We start from the raw sequence: 23,383 nt of genomic DNA, 5'->3' as shown, positions 1-23,383 counted from the left end.
AAAATTGTTTACCACTTTATAAGTTACATGCTCATATCAAAACTTAATCTAGTGTTTCTTACTCACTCAAATTAGTCATCTCTAGGAGGAGAAAGATCATCAAAAAGTTCTCATAGATTCCTTGTCATCAAATGAACCAGATCTTTTTTCCCCTACTATGTAGATGGTCCACTATTTTGTATAACTAAAAATACTGCAGGTTGCCTTTTTGAGGCAGTCTCTTGTCTAAAAACACCTAAGTGGTCACATAGGCCACTTCTTAATCGTGACTAAGCAAAAACATACATGTTTGTTCTGGTGATGTAAACATCAACCATGCATCATAGTTTAAAAAACTGTAGATTCTGATACAAATAAACTGTGGCTGACCTGGTTTTGCTGGATTTTAATATCAAACCTATAATGTATTGTAAAAAATATTGTGGCGGGTTAGGATTGTAAATGCTTTATTAAATTGAAAATCATTTAATTTTCAACAAGTTCCATTAAATTTTTTTATCCTGCACTAGTTTTCCTATGAATTCTCTAGTAACTTGGTTTGTGATGCCTATGCAATTTAGCAATTAACCTTTCTCAATGAGCCTATTTTCATCATAAAACTCATGTTTATTGCAAAGTAGTAACCTAGAAAAATGAAACTTAATGTGAAAAATGAGACAATTTCTTTCTACATTATAACTTTTATTGGCTTCCACTGTCAGAATATTTTGAAATGGTGTTGAACTTGTAGTTTATCCCATAACCAATTGACTAAGGTGAACAACAACCTAGTTGCATTGAGATCTTTTGAAGTATTGTGTAGTTCAACAATAGTTCTAAATAATCTGTTTTTGCATGAATGTGAATATTGGTTCCTAGGTCCTCACCTGTGTGCCTAGTGTAAATTGTAGAATCATGGAAAAAACCTTTCTGCTGTAAGTTTGTGAGTGTATTCTATGCAGATTCACCCTTTTAAAAGTTCTATGCCGAATGTAACTTTTTGTTTTCACTCACATGTGGATGCTAGGAAGGAAATGCTAATTCATTTTGTCCTCCACGGAATCATACACTATGTCTGATATTTCATTGATGGCCAATTAATGCCAGCGGGCAATACAGACACTTGAATATTCTGAATATTGCATTTAGTCAATTAATGCCAATACTTTTCCTGTTATTTAGCAGTTATTGCTGGTAGAGTTTATTCCACTATTAATTTACTTTTTATTTCTTTATTTAATGCTGACATTAAGATGGTTTTGCTCTTGAAGATTTTGTTTCAATATTTTCTTGAGCGACAATGTTTGTTACAATGCGTCAGAAGAATCTTTTTCAATGCCTGTAAGTCGATGCCTGATTTACTCCCATTGAACTCTTGTTTTTTTTTTCCTTTCCATATTTGAATACTGTTTCTTCTCTATTTTAGTCATTTAATAGTAAACTTTGGCCGGATAACTTTATTATCTGATCATGCACATCATGTCCTTATGTAAAAAGGTTGTAGGAACTTCTCATGTCCCAACACTCGTAGGTGAATTACATCTTCATTAGTTATCATTGTTATGGTCCTATATTTATTGATATAATTAGCCATAGTTTGATTTGCCCTTATGTATGAAAAAAGTATAATTTTCTAAAGGCTGTCGGAAGTGGTTTTTTTATAATGGGTTTGATGGTATTTGTTGCATAGGCATTACTTGGAGGCGATTCTAAAACTTTACATGTGTTGAAAATTAAAATACATAGTTTGGGTCTCAGATGATTGATGTATTGATTCGTTATCATTGTCATGACCCCACATATATATTTATTATAAGTTGTCCTATTTTGATTGAATAACCATTACTTGTCACTTGGTATTAGAGCAGGTGATTTCTAGAGTTTATTTTCTAGGTTTCCTATTTGAGGGGCAGGGAGGTTGTCACCTTGATGCACTAGCGTGGTCAAAATTCTGGTTCAAGCTTAGATTTGTGATAATCTGAATACCAAAACCAAGGATTTTAAGAAAAAGGAAATAGAGAGCAAAAATAATGGCAGGTTTAAAACAACATCATTGAGGAAACATTGCAAATTCTTTATGAGAAAAATGGTCTCATTTATAAAAAGATCCTTTTGAAAAAGGAAAACGGAGGAAATTATCCATTCTCCTCGATTTTAGCAAAGGATTGTTGCATTTCTATTTGAGAGAGTATTTCTCTTGTCATCCATCATTTTTATTGCTTGTAGGATTTAAAAGGGGGTAATCAGTTATCTCTTTTTCCAACATCTCTCTCTTTTTTTAAAGAATTGGTGTGACTTTTACTTTTGCCTTTTGCACGGATTGAAATCTCGAGCCGTTTAGACGAAACATATGAAAAATTCTATTCCGCCAGCGGATCAGCATAGGTGAAACACCATCGCCTGGGCCCGACGATGAGTCTGGACGCGTCGCACAGGCCAGGACATGTCGCCTAAGCCCGACGACATGGTCGGATGCGACTCGTGGTCCCGACGACGCATTCGGATTTGTCGCGCGGGTCGTGTGGGCGGAATAGCAGAGCGTAGGTTTTGAGGATTTAATTAAAAAATTTTAGGTTAGTAATTTCAATCAACTTCTAGCTATGATTGAGATAATTTAAATAGGTTTAATTAAAGCCTAATAAAATTACCCTATTAATTTTTTTATATTTTTAAATACTTAGATTAAATTTTTAATTTTGAATTAATATATTTTATTATTTAAAAATACTAAAATTATATCGGCACGGTACGGTACGTAGGGGTGAGTATTCGGTTAAAATCGAACCGAACCGAATTAACCAAAATCGAACTGAACCGAATTTTTTCGAACTAACCGAACCGATCGAATTTTTAAATAAAAATCGAACAAACCGAACCGATAAAATATCGGCTAATTTGGTCAAAAATTGAATTGATCAAAATAACTTATTTTTTAAAAGTATTATAGGAGATTTACCAATTAATTAGGGATTTATAAATTCACTTACTTAGAAATTTATAAATTATTTTTTTATTTTGATTAATTCAGTTTAATTGAATAAGAAAATTTAAAATCGAACCCGAATTGAATTAATTGATTTTTTTAGAAAAAAATAAAATTTCAAAATAATCAAACCGAATTTTTAAATTCAGTCGGTTTGTACCGTTTAATTGAACTTTTGCTTACTCCTAATGATACGATATCGAAATTGTATCGTTCCAGTTCGGGATCGAAATCTCGGCACGGTTTGAAATTTTGAACCATGGTCTTTTGTGACATTCTCTCCCAGTATTTCTCCTCTTAGTTGATTTGGAACCCTAGTTCCACCTGTTTGAATGCGACACTTTTATGTATTCTCACTGCTAACATTAGAAGTACTGTAATTACTCTTGTTATTTCTGTATCTTCTTTCCTTTATCTTCTGATGAGTAGATTCAATGGATCTCAGAATATTACTCTTGTTATGCTCCTACGTTTTATTGTTGTTGTTGTTGATTGAAGTTGCACCTTACTCTTAGGTTTCAACTACCTTGTTTAAAAGCAGAAATGTATATATATGTTTACTGTCATGACCTGGAGTATGCTTCCACATCGAAGGATACTCCTTCCTAGTGACAATTTGTTAGAAAGAAATATCCATAACCACGATAACAATAAATAATGTAAAATAGATAGATATCATATGACTATAAAGCAAGTATGTGTTTTATTCATTCGTCAAGGTAACAAGATATGTTTTCAAAGTGTAAGCAATTACATATCATAAAAAGAAGGGAAAAAGCTGTAAAGAAAGTATTGTTTTTGTAAAATAAAGTACGCTAAGCTGCGAGTAAGAAAAATGCTAAAAGGAATGTAAATTAGCAAAATTGTTATTTGATAAAATTGACTTCATCTCTAGCTGAAATAGATCTTAAATTGCTGGCCCAACCTAAAAAATTAGCGTAAAAAAAGATAGAGAAAGCACAGTGTTGCTAGGTTTGTAACCAGAAGAAGAGATAAAATGGGCAATCCAGGGTACAAAATTCTCTGCCAATTAGGATTCCGGGGAAGAATCAGACTACATTGGATCTATTGTATACAGCCTTGCCCTTGCAATGCAAGAGATTGTTTTCGCGATTCGAATCTTTGACCACAAGGTTATACAACAACTTTACTGTTGTGCCAAGATTTCCCTTCAGAAGAAGAGATATGTATGAAATTATAATCTAATTCAAAGATCAATAAATTCACATTTTAGCATACAATTTCAAGTGAGCACACCCTTGCTATGCAAGAGGCTGTTTCTACGATTCGAATTTTTGACCACAAGGTCATACAACAACTTTATCTTTGTGCCAATGCTTCCCTTCAGAAGAAGAGATGTGTATGAAATTATAATCTAATTCAAAGATAAATAAATTCACATTTTAGCATACAATTTCAATAAAGCACATAACTTTCAATCTTTATGTCACCAGTTAATAATCACATTTATATTCATATTTATTCATCTTCACATTGTTTACAATAAATAAGCGTACTAAGAAAGTGAATCACTGAATCCTATCCATAGAGTATGAGTAGTATCAGATGATACATGGTCTGATGTCTTTGCCGGTGATAAATAGCAATATAGCATACCATATAATAATAACATGTGCAAAACATGCAATATAGGCTGGACTTGCCTGGACATAAACTCTAGGGTTGAAGGCCACACTTTTTAGCATTTGTTTCATTTTTATACGAACCACTTAATCACTTTAGGGATTTCATATTCAAGTGTTATTTCACTTTTAAGGGTACACAATTAAAGAAATTTCACATTTTGTTGCTTTATTACAATAAGGGGCTAACCTAAGTCACCATATGTTAATTTTACTCTAGAATAAGCAATGTTTTGTTTGATAAGTTCCATGTTCAAATTGTCCCACAATAATGCATGTTTCATTTGATATTGTGCCAAACTTTAGTTAGAGGTAGAGCAGTATGCAACGGTAAACATCAACTAGAAAAATAAAATGAGCATAAGATATTACCTCAAATACGATCCCACATGATATTCCATTTTAAAGCATCTATACAAATGAAGAATAGAGAAATTTAACCTTTTAAAGATGCCCAATATTGTATATTATCAGTTAACTTTAATACCAACCATTTCAACATTTATATACCATTTTTTACCCATTTGAAAAGCATGAACAAGTGGAATTATAATCACAATTTAAATGATTCAACTTTCAGTTTCATACATGGGGGAAAGTTTAACAGGAAACCAAAGAGAGGAGTTACCCACCTAATATACATTGAGGAAATAAACCAAAAGAGATCGATGTGCTCTTGTTAGATGAATCTCTAAAAAGATCAACTGTAAACACAATTTAGAAAAGAGCTCAAGATGCTACTAAACACATTACCGACACAATCTAGAGGTCTACCAATATTGAAGGCCATTAGATCCAATCTTAATCTGTCTACCACCACCAACAAACAATCCCTAAACTCCTTAAATTAACTAAACTAGATGCCAACATGCATCAAATGGAGCAATTAGAATCGAAAGATCCAATATACAAAAACATTAAGCAAAGGATCTATTCCCACGAAATTATACCAATTATAGCAATCCAATTAATACAAAGACAATAATTAAAAGCAAGTGACCACTCTTACGCCCTCTCTAGATTCCAAAGTAAGCATCCAAGATTTCCAAGCTCAAATAAATTTAAATCTGAGAAAGAAGGATCACTGCTGAAATTTAAGCATGAACTTTAACTTTCAAGCCAAAAAAAAGAAGGATTTGGGAAGGGCTCTCACCAACTTGGGTGTTGGATGACTATAACAAGGACCGACTCCACACAAGAACAAATAGTAGTTTTGACTGATGGAAACAAGAATCAAGGAGATGTCAAGATCCATCCAAAATGCAACTAAGAAGCCTAAGGACTACTCACCCAAGGTGATGGAATTTGGTTGCTCACCGATCAAGAGATAGACATGAAAGAGACGAAAAAAGGAGAGGATCTGCTCACTGCCTGTCGGAGGATTGGATGCTGCTATAGCTGCATTTGATTGCCGACTGCTTTTTGAGAAAGAGAGACATGACAGAGATCGAGAGAACAGGAGAGAGAGATAGAGCTTGGGTTGCCAGTGGAAGGATCAATGACTTCCACTTACTGGATGAATGGTCGTCTAGCAGATCGGTCATGATACAACTCCACTTGGGAGGAGATAGGCGTGAAGTGAAGAGGAGGAAATGGGGAGGGGCGGTTCAACTACAAAAGGATTAGAGGGTTTAAATAACATAGACAACACAAAACTCTACTAAACCTAACAAATATATGACTGAGCCAGCCCAACTCACACATAGACCTAGTTTAGCTGTTAATGATAAGTTCAAATTGAGCCTCCTTTGAACCCATTTAATCCTCATCACACCCCCTTTTTGATGGAGCCAACCAAACTCCAATTAGATGTTATATGGACCCCAAAAGTCAAAATGATGTGTCAACTTTAATAACTGTTAAAATTCAAAATAAAATTACAATTAAAAAATTAAGCAAGGTAAAAAAAATACAATATATATCATTCTTCTCACTAAAAAATTTGGTCCCAAATTTAGTCACCTGAGGGAAGTCATCTATTCTGATTGGCATTTTTTTGGCTAGTTGGTTCAGTTTCCATTCAAAAAACTGTTTCTCTGTTGCTAGTGAGTTTGCCATTGTTGTTTCAATTTACCAATGTGTTTGCTAAGTGTCGGAATGTTCTGAAGAATATTAGCCACCATACCCACAGAAATTATATGTTTCTACAATTCATTTTTACTCGACTAAAATTAGGAAACTTGTGGATGGAATTTTCTTAGATTTTTTGCATTTCCCTTCATAGTGAACAAATTGCTTTGCACTACATATGTTAAAACTTTCTTGTCATATACTGTTTGTCTGTATGCTATTGCCGCTAATTTAATGTTGTTCATTGATGGATTGTGTTCTCCATTCTTATTATTTGGATGAATTATTCCTCTGCAGTATACACAAGCAATGGGTTCCTTTTGCCTCAAGCTTTCAGGGAAATATCTTTACAATTAGTTCAGGATGGTTTTGATCAAAAGCTAGTATCCATCTTCAAAGATCTCTTTTTGTCTGTACTTTGTGACTCAACTGTATGTTAGCCTCAACTTTCATGTTTTCTTTTTCGAAGTTGCAAGTTGATCTTTATTATTAGTTGTGTGAATTCGCGTTTCAGACAAAGTAATTGAGACAAGTCTTAATTTTGCTTTCTCAACCTCAATTTTCCTTGTTAACATTTAAAAATTGTCTTAAATATTTTTCTTCCACCTTAGCTAGGAACAAATGAAGTCATATTTAAAAAACTGCACTCTTGTATTCTTTTGGGCGTATTTTACTTGGAATTGCTGCCCTTCTACATGCTTCAACCATATTTTAGGAAGAAAAGAGCCATTATCTGTTCAAATTTATTTTCCTTTTTGTTTATCCATGTAGTCAAATTTTTGGCCATTGGACTACACAACAATATCTCACCAGAAAGGGGGATAATTTTTTTAACCATAAGCCAATAAGAATAATAGCCACAACATTTTTTAATCATTTGTTTAGCTTTTGACCATCATTCAATGGTTATACTGCATCTATGTTGTCTGTGCCTCGATGGAATGACACATGCTCATTTCTGTTATTTGCCATGCAGGAAATTGACTACAAGATTCTCTGGGTAGATGAGAGTTTGATTGAAGGAAATTTACTAATGGACATTTTGTTTCTTGCATACTATGATAATTTTTCCAGTTGTAACATTGAGCAATGGAAAACTATCTGTTCACTTTTCAAGGTTTACTATTTCCCCCCATCTGGAATTCAATAATATTTAATTTGTTTTACTGGATTAATAATCAAAATTTCAACAACTATTGTAGGATGTATTATGCGGCCCACTAAATATTGGGAAAATTGCAGTCTCAGCTGAAGCTAAGGAATCGTTTGGTCTTTTGAAAGCTAAAATAGTGCTGATTCTTATTGAAACCTTGAACCTAGAAAGTGTACTTTGCATGGTTCATGATGAAATTTCATTGAGGTTTTTTTTTCTGGGCTTAAGATTTCCCTTCTCATCTAATGTAACTTTTTTCCCCCCGTTGAACCATATTTAAAGATTCTACCACTTGCATCAGAGAGGGCGGTTCTATATTTTCAGTAACTGAAATTAAAGAGCTGGATGCTCAAGTGTCAAGCTTTGCTGATTCATATGCAGTAGAAGCCGGGCCTCTGCTTCTTGCATGGGCAGTTTTTCAATGTCTAGTATTCTCTCTCCCTGAGAGAAATAACAATACTACTCTTGTGGTAAATTCATCAAATTATTTAAGGTCTTTCTCGTAGTTCCATTTAATGTTTGGATTTGTTTTCCATTTTAGGAGATTGATCATATCAGTTTCGTTCGCCAAGCATTTGAGGTTGGCACATTTGACTATTTACTAGGGATTCTTCGCATATTCAAGGATTCTGATGTAAGTTTTAATAGCCCGCACGATGTAGACATATCTAATTATCAATTCTGTCTTGCCTTTTTTGCTTCTATCAGCAGAATTTTGGATTCTGGATACACATTCCATCTTATTGATTTACATTTGTTTGCAATTCAGAAAAAGTAATATCTTCATTGCATTTTATGACATATTTGATATCATAAGTAATCTATGTAGTTCTTTTTGCAGGGTCCTACTTCTGGTTTCTTATGCGTTGTGAGGACCTTGATGTCTGCTTTTGTTGCCTCTTATGAGCTATCCCATGAGGTATCTTGCAGCCTTATATTAAAAATGTTGAGCTTTGCTCAATGCATTATAGAAAAGTCTTTTTCATTCCAAATTAGAAATGAAAATATTTTCCTGTATGTTACAATTTCATAACTCTGCTTTCTGTCCAGAAAGAAGATGAAACTCTGATAAAAATTTTGGATATCTTGTCCCTTATTTACCATGGTCAGGTGTGAGTTTATAAAATTTTTCTGAATGTTTTAGTGTTTATCACTCTTTAAGTAGTATTATTTTAATTCTGTGAATTATCTTGTCATACCTTCCAGGAATCACTTGCCATGCAATTTTGGGACAAGGATAGTTTTATTGATGGTCCAATTAGATCTGTTCTTTATATGTTGGAGAAAGAGTACCCTATTCGTATTTCTGAATTTGTTCTGCTTTTATCAGCCCTTTGTGAAGGATCATGGCCTGCTGAGTGTGTGTATGTCTTTCACTTTCATTTATTGTTTATCTTTGCCATCTATATGAGCTTTTGTTTGCCATGTTTGTTTTATTGAAACTTCAGAAAGTTGGATAACACTAGTTTAACAATATTCGTCAAACAAGCAATCAATATTTTGTAAAAGACATTTAAAAAAATAAAAGCAATATATAAATAGAAGGATATCATTGGATAAGTCTATTTAGCCATTGGAAGATTGTTAGCATTTGCATTTGAAAAAATAATTACATGGATCTCGTGAGTTTCACCAAATTTCTTGTGCTTTGCCCAAATCCAACGAATGTTTATTACTAAGGTGTTGCCTCATGGCATTTTGATTTAACATGGTCAACTTTATTGTAAACTTTAACGAAAATCTATAATTGAATTTGTGCCCAAAGTGGTTGGGTTGGGATCCATCTTGGATTTTTGATGTTTATGCAAAGGATTTATGTTAGACCTTGCATTTGTATTGGATATGCGTGTTAAGTTGTGATGGGAACTTGGCAGCACATATATGAAATTTGGAGAGCTTGTGACTTGATGAGGTCAAGTGTTGATATGACTTGGTGTGACCAAGACAACACACTTAATGGCTTGGAGGTTCGTTGGAGCTCAAAGAAGGTTGCATGTGCCATCGAAGAGATTGTAGGACGAGAGACATTGAGATGGTGTTAGAGCAGATTGTGGACCATGATTTGGTGCAACCAAGTTGGTTGACTTGTTGGTTTGAGGTTCACTATAGGTTAGAAAAGGATGGTATGAGATTTCTAAGGGGCCACAGGACGAGGAATATTGAGGAACAACATTGATGACAAATGGAAAGCAGGCGAACTACGTAGGTGAAGTGTGAAGGATGAACTCGTGAAGTGAGTTTAGTGCTTGGTTCATTCAAGGGAATGAATAATTTGATAGGAGACAACTTTGGTGGTGAAGGCAACTTGCTGAAGTCAAGCTTTGGTACGTGAGTTGAGAGACATGTATCCTTGGGAGAGAATAAATTTCAACTTAGGCGAGAATTGATCATTATGATGATTATAGTCAGAGTTTTAGTCGACTAGAGCTGTGCTTGGCTAATCAGTCAACTAAGGAGTTGACTCACACATGTTTGTTTATGGCTATATCGACTAGGTAGTTGATGGATTTGTGGTCAATCGACTGATGAAGAAGTTTAATCGACTAATGTTATAGCAAGAGAGCGAGCTCTTGTGCAACCGTTGGATGACCTAAGGGTGACAATGGACTAAGTGAATGATGGTGGGATTCAATCGATTGAAGGTTGATCTAGTCGATGGGTCAACGACACATCAATAGAACAACAAGTGAAGTTTGAAGTCTTCGAAGGCTATATAAAAGGGGGCAATGTGGATATTCGAAGGTTGGCGGAATAGAGGTATTGTGTTCTTTTTGAGGCATTCCTTGTACTCTTTAGTTTTTTTCCTAAGCTTGATTGTATGTTCGGAAGTTATGCACGAAGGAGGAGGATGGTGAGCTTTCAGGGAGTCATAGGTTGTGGAGCTGGAACAAAGCTTTTGATCCATTTTACTTGACTGCTCAACTTTTGACCCATGTTACTTGACGACTCAACTGCCAAACTGGTTCAACTTCAGTTCAGCCAGAACTCAATCAAAATTGAGCTCGGTTCAAATCTACAACACACGTAAATCAAAATTCACTTAGCAAAACCTTCAGTTGGCCAATCAAATCCTAAATTGAACCCAAATCCAATCCAAATGCCGCTAATCTGTCTTAAAATAAACTAGTTCAGCACTAAATACTTTAACAAACTCTATAATCTACTAATTAGTCCCAAACAAAACTTAAATGTATAGCATGCTTTGTTCAACACTTTTAAACTTAATTAAATAAGTTTTCCCTTGGCATATAGGTTGTTTCTTCAATGGGATATTTATATCATCTAATAGAAATATGTACTTTATATGTTTAAGGAGGCTGACATACTAGGGCCTAAGATTGTCATCACATCATGGATCTTTGAGTCTGATTGATGCGAGGTTATTATGTTATCCATGTAAGTATATAAGAAGCTTAGTTACAAAATGGAGTTACCTTAATGTCACCAACATGTTTTCTTATTTGTTGCAACTGTGATTAGTGGTTTTTGAAGCTTCATATTATAATCATTGGAAGGCAACCAAAACCATTATGCAATACCTTAATAATGCTCCAGTAAAAGGTGCCCTATATCATGATCATGAACTTCAAATTATAAGGTATGTAAATGCTAATTAGGTAGATTTTCTATAGATGGACAATCTATATTGTCTTATTGTATCCTTTGGATGATAATCTCATATCTTGGAAGAGCAAATATCTTTAAAAATATCAAATAGCAAACTTCTGTGACCAAATCAGCAGTGGCAAAAAAAAGTTTATTGCTTTTGTCGCATACCAAAATATCTTTTCCAAATAATTGATGATGGAGTTGGGTTGTCACTCCATAAGTTGGTCTCCTTGGCCATAGCCTTCACATGACACCCACAAATTACAACTATTTTGAGAGCTCCTTATCTCTTTATTAGATTGTTCTTTTGTTTCAAATAGACTCTAATGCCAATGGTAAAATCAATTGTCATTAATTGCCACAGGATATCTTCTTCTCATACTTCTTTTCTGTTGATTGTGGGGAGGTGTTTGGTATCATGTACTAGATATTACTAACTTCTCATCAACAAATCAAGTTGCTATTCAATCACATTTCTTTTTTGTCAAACTATTTTTTTGTATATTTGTTTACTATGTTTCTGACATTACTAGGAGGCCATATATGCTCAATTATGACTTGATTAACTGTTGGTTTTCTTAACAGGTTCAATTATCTAGATAAGATGAGTGGCATAACTACACTTATTGAGTTCCCTAGTGGCTATGTTGGAAAGAACATTTTTGATACTGTTGAAACTCATCATCCCATAGTAATTCCTGGTGTTGAAGGCCTTATGATACCTAGTGGAAGCTGTGGTCATATATTGAAAGTTGTCACTCCAAATATAGGACTCATACGTTGGGAGGCAAGTTGCATTTTTCTTCTTGGATAAATGAGTTTATTTCTTTATGCCACTGGATTATTTATCCCTATGCAATTTATACATTGACTGTGAGGGATATGCTTTTCTTTGACAAACTATTAACAATGTCATCATTTCAGAAATTTCCACTGGTTATTGCTCACTTGTTTGCCTTTTCAAGCTTGCAACTAGGTGAAAGAAAGGTCCTTCACTATTATCCTATTAGCATCATCATCTTATTTTGCCCACCAATGGAAATGTATGTGAATACCTATTGTGAATTATTCAACACTAGCGTCCATAAATTTAGTTAGAATATTTTTCCTATAAAATACTAATATAAATAAGTTAGTGCAAGTCCACTGTTAGGTTCTTGGCCTTGACATTGAGTCCAATGTTTGTTGCATCATAGGATGAGAACCTAGGTTTGGGGTGTTTGGGGGGGGGGGGGGGGGGTGTGAGGGGACCATATGCTGATGATTGAGAAGATTGGTTGGCTCCACCTTTCTTATCCTTTTCCTACCTTTTTGTTCTTAGGGGAAGATGAAGGGTAGTGGATTTGAGGCAATAAGGTAACTCAAATTTGACACAAATGATTGTGATACCAAGGGGATTATAGCTGTGAAGTAACTCAAATCTGACACAAAAAGGGTTTAATTGCTTACTAATCTGATGATCCCAGCTTTATTGATGACATGCATGTAGCATCACATCTTAGCAAAGTTAAATGTAAACATATTGAAAAAAATGCCAAACATACATTAATATTCATAATTATTCAATTTTTTAAAAAAGAATTTTAATAGTAGTCATTAGCACAACATGTAAGAATTTACTTATTTTATTTTGTGCCCATTGTCTCCTACCCTAAAATTCTTTCACGGGAATATAGCCCTTGATACATAAGCTATCTCCATTAGCATTAACCATTCTATGATCAACGACATAAATAACATCTTCTTTACCAATGGCTTCTATGTGATTGTTTCTTATGGTGAGGTTCTTGGGAAGTAGTAGTGGTGTAACTCATTTTCTGATTGTTCTACATAGTGTGATCTTGCCATCTTAAATCAAATTTAACATCTCTATCTAACACTATTAATATTGGTGACCCATGCAATTTTACAATCAACAACTTGGCAATATGAGACATCATTATTTTGTTATTTGGGATGGAGTGGTTTATTTTGGTGTATCTATCTATGCTCAATAAGATGCAAGTATGACTCTAATTAGTACAAAGTGTTTCTAAAATAATGTCCATGTCTTTTTAAGCTTCACAATTTGTAACAAAATCTAGGCACTAGAATTTTCCTTTGTGGCTTTGCTATTTGGCTTGTGCGATATTGAGGCACAATTCTAGTTTACAGGAATTAATATCAAGAATAGACTGTCACCAAAACATCCTGTGCATAGACACACATACAATGCTCTAGTTATGACACGTGAATGAGTTGTTATCTGGTCACTGACCCTGTGCATGATAAGTTTTAGCATGCATGTGGCAATCTTCATCTGTATTGGTTTACATTATAGTGGCAACCTTCTTCAGCACTTGTTTCCAGGAATTAATATCAAGAGTAGACTTTTGCCAATAACATTCTGTGCATAGGCACACATGGCATGCTAGTTATGACATGTAAATGGGTTGATATCTGGCCGCTGTCTCTGTGCTATGATAAGTTTTGGCACGCATGTGGCAGTCTTCATCCACAATCTTCATTTGAATCAGTATTTAGACTATCTTCAAAGAGATGGTGTATATGGATTCTCTTGTGTCATATGGGTTGCCACCTGTCAGCAGTTGGATTTAATACATTCTAGAGTAGTTAAGAAAATCTCCTCAACTTTTGTTTATAGAAACCAAAGTTCAGCCAAATTCACTTAAGGATCATCAAAGAGATAATAGAATTGGTTGCATATAAGTTATGGTAGCAACCAAATTTTTTTTTGATAAATGTTTTTTAAGAACTCATAACATCACCTTCTTGTTTAGCACATTTAGCTGATCGAATGGATGGTCAGCATGGTTTCATCTTTTTTTGTGAGGTCTCTGGGCATTGTGAGTTTGTGCAAGCTGTTGTCAAGACAATAATTTACTGTGTCTTTTGAAACTTTCAATAAGTTTGGTTAAATAAGTCTACTAACTAATTGGTATCATGTTCAAGTTTGGAGTGTCTATTTTAAAATAATTTTTTTACTGATGTATGTTGATCAAATGACATCTATAAGTAAATACTATATTTTAAAGGCTTTTTACTGGAATGGACTTTTGGATGGAAATACGGAATGATGTGTGTATATGCCTTTGCTTGATTGCCTTCCTATTTGCACAAAAAAAACTCTCTATTGTAGAATATATTATCAATTATCTTAAAGCCGACTCATAAAATTTGTGTTGCCTTACAGACAAATTAAAAAGTGAAGGGAAGTGTAGCTGTTATTTGTCTAGAAGAAAACATCAGGCTAATGGTTCAGCTGTTAAGTTTATATTTCTCAGGTGCATAACAAAAGAACACCAAGCATACAATTGCGATAATGAATGCATGGCATATAATTGATGTAGCAACGAATTAATAATTTGGGTTGTACATGCATGACACCAGAATATTTTTTCTACAGCAATACAGAGTAGACAAAGTTTATAATATGACAGCACATATTGTTTTGTAGTACATAATTAGTGACTATAAAATGCTGCTGTTTCATATAATATTACATGATGTATGGTTTGTTAATATTCCATTTTGGGCTGAAACTTGGATGCTACTGTATTAAATCTAGTTGTCCTGAGTCCAAGTTGCTGTTCTGTTCCTCATATTTGTTGCTGAGCATTGTCTGCATTATCAGTATATTATTGTTTCTGAAATCTACTGGCTCATGAGGTGAGTGTATGTTGCAGTGTGCACATTCAGGAATTTTGCTGCTTCTCTTACGTATGCTGCAGGAGATTCATTCAGTTAATACAGATGATGTATTGCACACTCTTACACTTCTTTATAAAATGGTTTCGTTTAATAAGGTATTGACTTTAAATTCCATTTTTTAGTTCCCATTGTTGTGTTTCTGCTATCTTTATTTCCTTACTTGGTAATACAGTGATGCATTATTGATACTTGGATAAACAAACATTTGCAAGCTCTGATCTCTTTGATTCATATGAGAAGCTTGTTTGCTAGTACATAAATTCTTCTCAAACATTAAGTATCAACTATTCAGCTTCCTGTTCCTATTTTTGTTCAGATCTATGGAAGGCTCTTGTTGTACCCATTTGTAATCTTGTCTAAATTAATATTTTTTGTGAATTATGTAAATTGTATTGGGGTAAGACTGTCAAAGATCTTCAGTGTTATGGGCCTAAACTGAATAATAGGTGTCTAATTTGTAAATATCATGTAGTTTATGGATTAAAGTGTAATATTGCATTGATGAATTACATGTGTAGTGGGAACTTCCTAGGGTTAGAATCCTCAATAATTTCCCCATTGCTTTTTCATTGTATCAGCTCTCTGATGATATTTGTATGGGATATTGCCTTTTCATTCTAGAGAGACCTATTGGTCCCACTAGGGCATATATTTGTATGGGATATTGCCGCCCTCTATTGTCCTTGCATGCTGTTGAGTAATTCGACCCCCTCTAAATTTCTTGCATCTGTTGCCTTCCCTACATAGTAACCTTGCTGAATTTTTTTACCCATCCACTTTTGCTTCGTTTCATGGGTTCTTCACACAACAACCTTGCTCTACTTACTTGATAATTGCTGCCCATCCACAATCAGAATTACAACATCATCATCTTCCTCTCTCACCACCTCTAGTGTTTGGTACAACCATTGAGGGCCGTCTTCAATCCTAAAATGTTAGAAGCCTCCACTTCACCATTACCTTCCAATATTGTTCTTCTGTTCCATCCTAGTTTCATGACAAATACCATTAAGAAACTAAACAAGATGAACTATACTTCTCAAGTTTAGCTTTGGTTCATGAGCTAAGGCTAGTTGGATCACCTTACTATTGGGTCATACATCCACATGTCTATAGAGTTCCTAAGGAATGAAATTTGATAAGCTACTTTTTTTTATAGTCTAGCAGTCTTAGTCTGATGAAGTATGAACATCTCCCAATACCTCTTCTTTTGCTATTTAGCATAAGATGTGATTTGGTAGTTTCTTGTCGAGGAAGTTATACATTGATGACCATGCATGTCAACTTATTCTAGGCTTTTGCTACTACTATCAGGAGAATCTTCTTGAGTACTTCAAATGTTAAGGGTATGCTGAGTTACAATGACTTCTTGCTATTATGTTTCTTCACATAATTTGCCCTAGGTTCAAGCGAGCAAACACGTAGATCTTGAGAAATGTCTCTATTACACCCCATTAGATGTCTATATGCAATTTTGGGCTTTATTATTTATATCATTGTTTGTTTCCACAATAGACATATTCCATTGCTTAATTATCTTTTGGAGAATCTCATAGTAGTTGAGGTTGCTAGAGGGACCTAGGGGTTTGTAACGTGGACAAAATAGGCCAAAGTGCTCCTACTATGAGATGTTTAGCCATGCTTGGGATGTCTGCTTATCTCTTTGTTGTTATAGACCTAGCCATAACCTACACATTGCCTATGCAACATAGCCATGCAAGATGACTCGCTTCTGATTTCTTTGTCTTTAGCTTCATTCGTGCCGGTCAACACAATTACAATTTGATGTTCTGCTCGCCAACTGATACCAAAACGCTTCTGCACTGCATCTGCTCATGATGTAACAAAGAGTGAGAGAAGATTGGCCAAATAATTTCTAACATCAACCAATAATTTCTAGCATCAACCTTTTTTTTTTGGTTTACCATAGATACTAGTAAACATATATTTCTAAGAGGCGACTTTTAAAAGTTAATATATATATATATATATATATATATATATATATATATATATATATATTTGTACATATTTTAGTTAAATTTATACTTTAAAAAAAAGTTAAGGCTTGGTTGTTGTTGGTTGTTGTTGTTATACTTTAAAAAAAATTATCAATAAAATCCTCATGATGAAAAATTGCAAGAGTTTTTTTATGCTCACATTAATGATAATAATTTGGTTGAAATATTTTGTGTGTTAAAGTGAAGTTGTCAACATGAAAGTAAATCAGCGGGAATAATTTTATAGCCTCACTAATACTTATTATGAGTGTGACTTTTTGGTGAGGGTTAATTTAAATTCTCACCTTAGTAGAGAATTAGTGGAGCTTACTCAATGTGACAAATGTTGGTGAAGGTAAAAATACTACTAGACAACTTCACATTAAAGTAGATCTTTAGTGAGGGTATTACATGCGTCAACTAGAAATGAGCACCATATCTTACTTGTAATGTTGGATCCCTAAGCATCCTTGTGGTGTAATGTATCAGAATAGTTTGATGGGGTGATTTCTATTATTTGTGCAGCAACTTCTTGGAAATGCCTGTCTGTATTTTTATACAGCCTCCATGTTCTGTTTTGTTATCATTATTGTGACCATCATTTGCAATCCTTCTATCTATTCTCTTTCAGGGTGTGGCTTTTGCTTTGATGTCCATGGATAAGTTTCTACCTGCCCGATCCTCAAGAATAAATATGCAACTGGACGTTGACATGAGGTTGGCTATAGAATTAATAATTCATATGGAACAATATCTATTATCTTTTTCATGATCACTAATTGTGTTGTATTTTATAGGGTTGATGTGGTGAAAATTATCTGCACTTTGATCTTTAAGTCCATCCAAGATCTCAGAAATGCACAGATGCTATCAATCTCATTAGATATTCTGTCTGAGATGCTTAAGTGGTAGGCAAAACTGTAATGAGCATAGATTTCTGATCTTATTTTCAGAGTTTTAAAATGAAATTTCCAAAATTATTATTGTTAATCATATGCCAATAACCCTGCAACACGCAAGCAAAAAACCATAATGCAAGCAAAAATCACGCAAGCAAAAACACTGCAACACGATACCAGACTATCATATTAGATAACCGTATGCACAATGGAGCAAACCACAATGCAACTGCTATTTGCCTTGTGAATATTCAGATGGAAAATGCAAATCATAAGGATATTGACATCTGTTTGATTGCAATGTAACATCCAAGCACATTGCAAACAATGCTTAACACATTAATGCGGTCAATGGACAATTGAGGGTGACAAGATTGACAGAGAAAACTTATTGTTGGGCTTATGCTATCATCAATACAATGATCTGAGGTATAGTTTGTAATTTGAATAATAAGAAGTCTATCTACTTGATTGACATGCATGGATTACCCATCATTTTCTAGTTAATCCTATGAACAGGATGATGCAACTTTTGACAACACTATAATCCTCATAGTTAGTAGTAGATATTACAAACTAACATATGGATTATGAGGATTGTGTAAATGTACAATCCTACATGATTATAGTATAACCTGTGAAAATCAAGCAGAAGAGTCAAAAAGTGTACTCATGTTATTTTACATAAGATTCAATACATTGAGATCAATCTCATACAATATTGGTTTTAAATTTAAATTGTGGATCTCTTGCTACCAAGGTTCAAAATCTTGAGCCTTGTCGAAGTTTTGATATTTGATTGGATCAATATTGTTTTGGTATCGTATCGATGTTTCGATGCATGATGCCGGTAATGGGTTGGAGTTGAAAAAGGAGATGAAGCATAGGAAGGAGACATTGTGTGTGCCATGATTTAAAATCTTATACCATGCCGGGCGAAACAGTTGAAATATATCATTTTGGTAAATTACTAAAACTCGATACTACTTAGCACAATGTCTCATTCCTTTGCTTCTTCTCTATCCTTCTTTAATCTTCAATCTATCATTGACACAATGCATTGGAGCATCAACACGATGCTGGAACCAATGTTTAAAATATCGAGCCGTGCCGGAGTTTCGATCCCGGACCGGAACGATACAGTTTCGGTTCCGTATCGTACCGTGCCGGTATAGTTTCGGTATTTTTAAAATATAAAATATATTAATTAAAATAAAAAATTTAATCTAAATATTTAAAAATAAAAAATATTTTTTTTTGATAATTTATAGGTTTTAATAAAGCCTATTTAAATTATCTCGAATTATAATTTTGAACTATAGCTGGGAGTTGATTATTAAAACTTAATTAAAACCTAAGTTTTAAAAACAAAAAATTGAAAAATCGTGCGCCGCGCGATTGGTGCACCCCGCGCGAAGCGTCGTCGAGCCCCGGCGGCGTCGCCGAGGCCTCGCGACGCCTCCGGAGGCGTCGCCAAGCCCGGGCGACGCCTCCGGAGGCGTTCCCCGGCCGGAATCGTGTGCCGGCGCTGTGCCGGTGCCGGTGCCGCGGCGGAACGAATTTTTTCGTGCGTCGGGCGATGATTGAAAGTACGACACGACTCAAGATTTTGAACTTTAGTGCCGAGTGGTATCGAGTTTCGGTGATTTATTGGAATAATACATTTTGATCGTTTTGCTCGGCATGGTATCAGATTTCAAACCAAGCTTGTTGCAACTTATTGCGGATCTCTTGTTACATTTTAAATTTCATATTTCCCATCATAATTAAATTAATTGTTTTGTCATTGTGACTTGATTGCAAGTTTTGTTTTACTTTGCTGCTGTAATTTCTTTATCCTTAGGCACATTATCTCACATTTGGTTAAAGTTAGTCCTTTTGTTAGAATTTGGTTAAGTGTCTATTCACCCTCCCCTCTAGCCACTTTTCCCAATCCTTCAAAGAATTCTTTTGTAACCTTTTACGTTCCACCTTAGTGAGTTTTATTCATCTTATACGAGTGGTAACATTATGAATGAAATTATATTAGATTTTCCTCTTGCATTAATAAGCTCAATTGTTTTATGAAAACTTCTATCAGATGCTTCACTGAATCATACTGCAAGAATACTTGATTCTAATTATGCTTATTTATTTGATTTGTTAACTTATTTAGATGTTAGTCAAATTCAATTTAAACCAGTTATTGCTTTACTGAGCGACATTTGAGCCTTCACCATTGCATATTTGACACTATGACTATAGTGGAGGTGCAGACTGTGTGTAATTTCTTTATTCCTTAGAAGGGGTGGTCCAAACCGAGATGCTGATAGAGCCAATGCTTAATTCTTTAGGAATCAGAAGGCAAAAGATCCAATTATTTTTTTCTGTTGAGAAAGGATGTCTAAAGAAGATGACGATAAAGAAACTTGATTTCCTAAGCATCAAAGTGAAGACACAATAGTTCCTCACTCATTAGAAGGGACTACCAACTAACATTAATGAAGAAATTCTATTTATGGGAGGTTAGAAATAAATTTATGATGCAATTGTTCAATTTTCTTGGAAAAGATGAACAAGGAAAAGATGCTGATAACTTGCTAGGATATGAGGTTGTCATGGATGAGAATGATGCTAGAATAATTTTGAAGTTTCAGATTTTATTTTTTACAAGATTTTAGAGCTTATAAGACTTTTTTTAGTCATTCTTAACAAGGGAAACTTTGATCTTGTTGAGGAGAATAAGTTAGTCTGGGGAATAGGTTATTCAGTTACTATGTTTTTAGGGAATATATTTTTCTATTACTTAGTTTTTAAGGAATAAGTTATTTTGTAGTTGGTACCAAGTTAGGTCATTGTTTGGGCTTTTTTCCTTGTTAGTTGCAATCAAATTGTTTTTCCTCGAGTAGCTTGCACCATTTTATGGAAATTATCTATTGATGCTCCACTTTTGTTTGTTATCAATGATTGATATTTACATTCATTTCTCAAAATGCATTTCCTGCTTCCCCCTTTATTAATATGGCGTCTATAGGGTCATTGCAGTTTTGACAAGTTTGTAGGATGTTGTTTATTACTTTATCTTGTAATGTAATAAAATGTGGTAGCCTAAAACTTTTCACAACCTCCTTATGATTCAATCTTAGTGTTAGTTAGAAGTTTCTTTATGTGATTTTTATAATAACTTATTTGTATATTGAACTGTGGGCCCTTTTTTAAAAATTGCCGGCGTCTCTTTTTGTTCTATTTTTCTTATTTTTATGCTGAAATTTTCATGCTAGTGATTTTTGTTCTCTTTATTTTGCAGTGCCCCGTCTCATGTCATTGAAGTAGTGGTGAGATTAAACATCTTCCATATACATACTAGTGACACTTCAAGGTAAATTCTTTATATACTTGAGTTTTAAGATATTAAATGGTTGTTCAGAATTCTTATTGGTTTCTAATCATGAGTTAGTTTTTGGATAGAGTAATTCATCACTATATTTGTTTGTTACTAGTGACACTTCAAGGTAAATTCTTTATATACTTGAGTTTTAAGATATTAAATGATTGTTCAGAATTCTTATTGGTTCCTAATCATGAGTTAGTTTTTGGATAAAGTAATTCATCGTATGTTTGTTTGTTGATACTATTCTTGTACCAAAATATCACTCATAGATTCTGAGTTCATTTTTTAATTATTACTAAATGTAGGGCTTCCTGAAGGCTCCCACAAGAAGCTTGTCCCTTCGTTTAATTTAATTTTCATGGATTACGTTCCTGCTTTTTCTTTTTGTAGCTAGCAAATTGTTTAGTTTTCTTGTCCATTGGCCTGCAAAATTTCCATGGAGTTATATTTATTTCTTTTGCTAATGCTTTCTGCATATGTTTTTATGTTCTTTTATCATTATGGAATTCTTGTAAATGTGTCATTGGAGGTTCTGCTTGTAAATAGAGCATACTGCATAGTGGAATTCTTGTATGTTTTGCACAAGAAGCATAACCCTTGACCTAGTTTGATTTTCATGGAACACATTATCCTACTTCATTCTTCATTCGTTTCAGGCAAATTGTTTAGTTTTCTTGTCCATAGGCATGCAAAATATCAATGAATTTCTATTTATTTCTTTTGCTAATGCTTTCTGCATATGTTTTATCATACTGCAATTCATGTAGAAGGTAACTTTCGAGGTTCTGCATGTAAACTGAGCAATAATACACATTAGTCTGTGCAATTTATCCTTGATGATATAGTTTTTAATTCATTAACTATACATCTCGTGTATGTTGTATTTTTAACGAAAGTAATTGTCCACGAAGTTTCTAGTAATTAGCAAGAACTTTTAACAGTACGATTCTAGATAACAAGTCATGGAACTTTAGCAGCTATCAGTTTGAACTTTGTTCTTCTTTATTTGTAACAAGTCACTCATGCTTATGGAGTATTACATTTCTTCCTTTTGTTTTCAGTGGTGCATGGATGCTCTCAGTAGGTCTTGCTAGAATGTTGATGGAAGAGTCTGAGGAAAATGATTATACTGATGCATTAGCTGTTTCAGGCTCGTCTATTTCATGAAAATTAAACATTTTGTCCACGATTTGATTGCTTCATAGATTAATTTATCCTTTCTGTATTTGTTAAAATATTTTTCTAGACTTCATAGATTATCCTTCCCGTATTTCCTTCTTAAATAATATATTTTTTTCCTTGCATAAGTTTTAACTGTGACAATGCGGTGATTGTGAGCCACAATGTTTGTTCCCTTACTGCTTTGTTGTATTTGGAGAGCCTGCCTGAACATGAACTATGAACATGAATAAATAAATAAAACTATTGCCTTGTTAAAAAATATTATTTTCATGTTTGCTATTTTCATGATGGAATTGATCCTTTTAAATTTCTATTTGTTGCTGTCTTTCTGTATACCAAAGGTAACTGTACACAGTGGGGATTCATACTAAACTCTCCGGGTAGAAAACAATTGATTCTAGTTTAGGCCTGCTAAATTAGATAGTTTTGATATTATTATATTCAGAGATAGACCTAGAACTTATACAAAATCTAAGAAGAAAATGTTAATTATAAATGTGTATCCTTTGTCCTACGTCCTAAAAACAAGGGGCCTTGATATACTTAAATATTAAAAGGCCCCTTCTTGTCATAAAAAAAACTTATATCTTTGATCATGATGGATATTAGAGGGTATCTTGAAGGTAGGAGACTCCTACCCATTTGTCCTATGTGCACAATAGCAGCGACCCATTATATAAATATAAATTAGTTGCTTTTCTAACAGTTTGAGATATGTGGTTAGCCAATCATCTTTAACTTGTCACTCATCAGTGTAGGAGATTTAGGATTCGAATTTTGCATG

The 23,383-nt window shown here is 34.0% G+C and overlaps 1 protein-coding gene across 1 annotated transcript in view; it reads left to right on the top strand.

The window, feature by feature from the left end:
* Positions 1–23,383, top strand: part of LOC141826101 (uncharacterized) — a 49,031-nt gene that overhangs the window by 4,926 nt on the left and 20,722 nt on the right. The window contains exons 4-18 of the mRNA XM_074713357.1: positions 1,251–1,320; positions 6,973–7,106; positions 7,652–7,792; positions 7,878–8,035; positions 8,130–8,298; positions 8,370–8,462; positions 8,670–8,747; positions 8,879–8,938; positions 9,035–9,192; positions 12,023–12,224; positions 15,124–15,243; positions 17,780–17,865; positions 17,946–18,056; positions 21,334–21,405; positions 22,479–22,567. Coding sequence (XP_074569458.1) covers positions 1,251–1,320; positions 6,973–7,106; positions 7,652–7,792; positions 7,878–8,035; positions 8,130–8,298; positions 8,370–8,462; positions 8,670–8,747; positions 8,879–8,938; positions 9,035–9,192; positions 12,023–12,224; positions 15,124–15,243; positions 17,780–17,865; positions 17,946–18,056; positions 21,334–21,405; positions 22,479–22,567 — 1,741 coding nt within the window. The remainder of the gene's footprint in view (positions 1–1,250; positions 1,321–6,972; positions 7,107–7,651; positions 7,793–7,877; positions 8,036–8,129; positions 8,299–8,369; positions 8,463–8,669; positions 8,748–8,878; positions 8,939–9,034; positions 9,193–12,022; positions 12,225–15,123; positions 15,244–17,779; positions 17,866–17,945; positions 18,057–21,333; positions 21,406–22,478; positions 22,568–23,383) is intronic.

Source organism: Curcuma longa, chromosome 1 (genome assembly GCF_044706935.1).
Source record: "Curcuma longa cultivar G26 ecotype Majalengka, Jawa Barat chromosome 1, ITB_CL_G26_1.1, whole genome shotgun sequence".
Classification (NCBI taxonomy): Eukaryota; Viridiplantae; Streptophyta; class Magnoliopsida; order Zingiberales; family Zingiberaceae; genus Curcuma; species Curcuma longa.
This window is presented reverse-complemented; position numbering and strand designations above follow the sequence as displayed.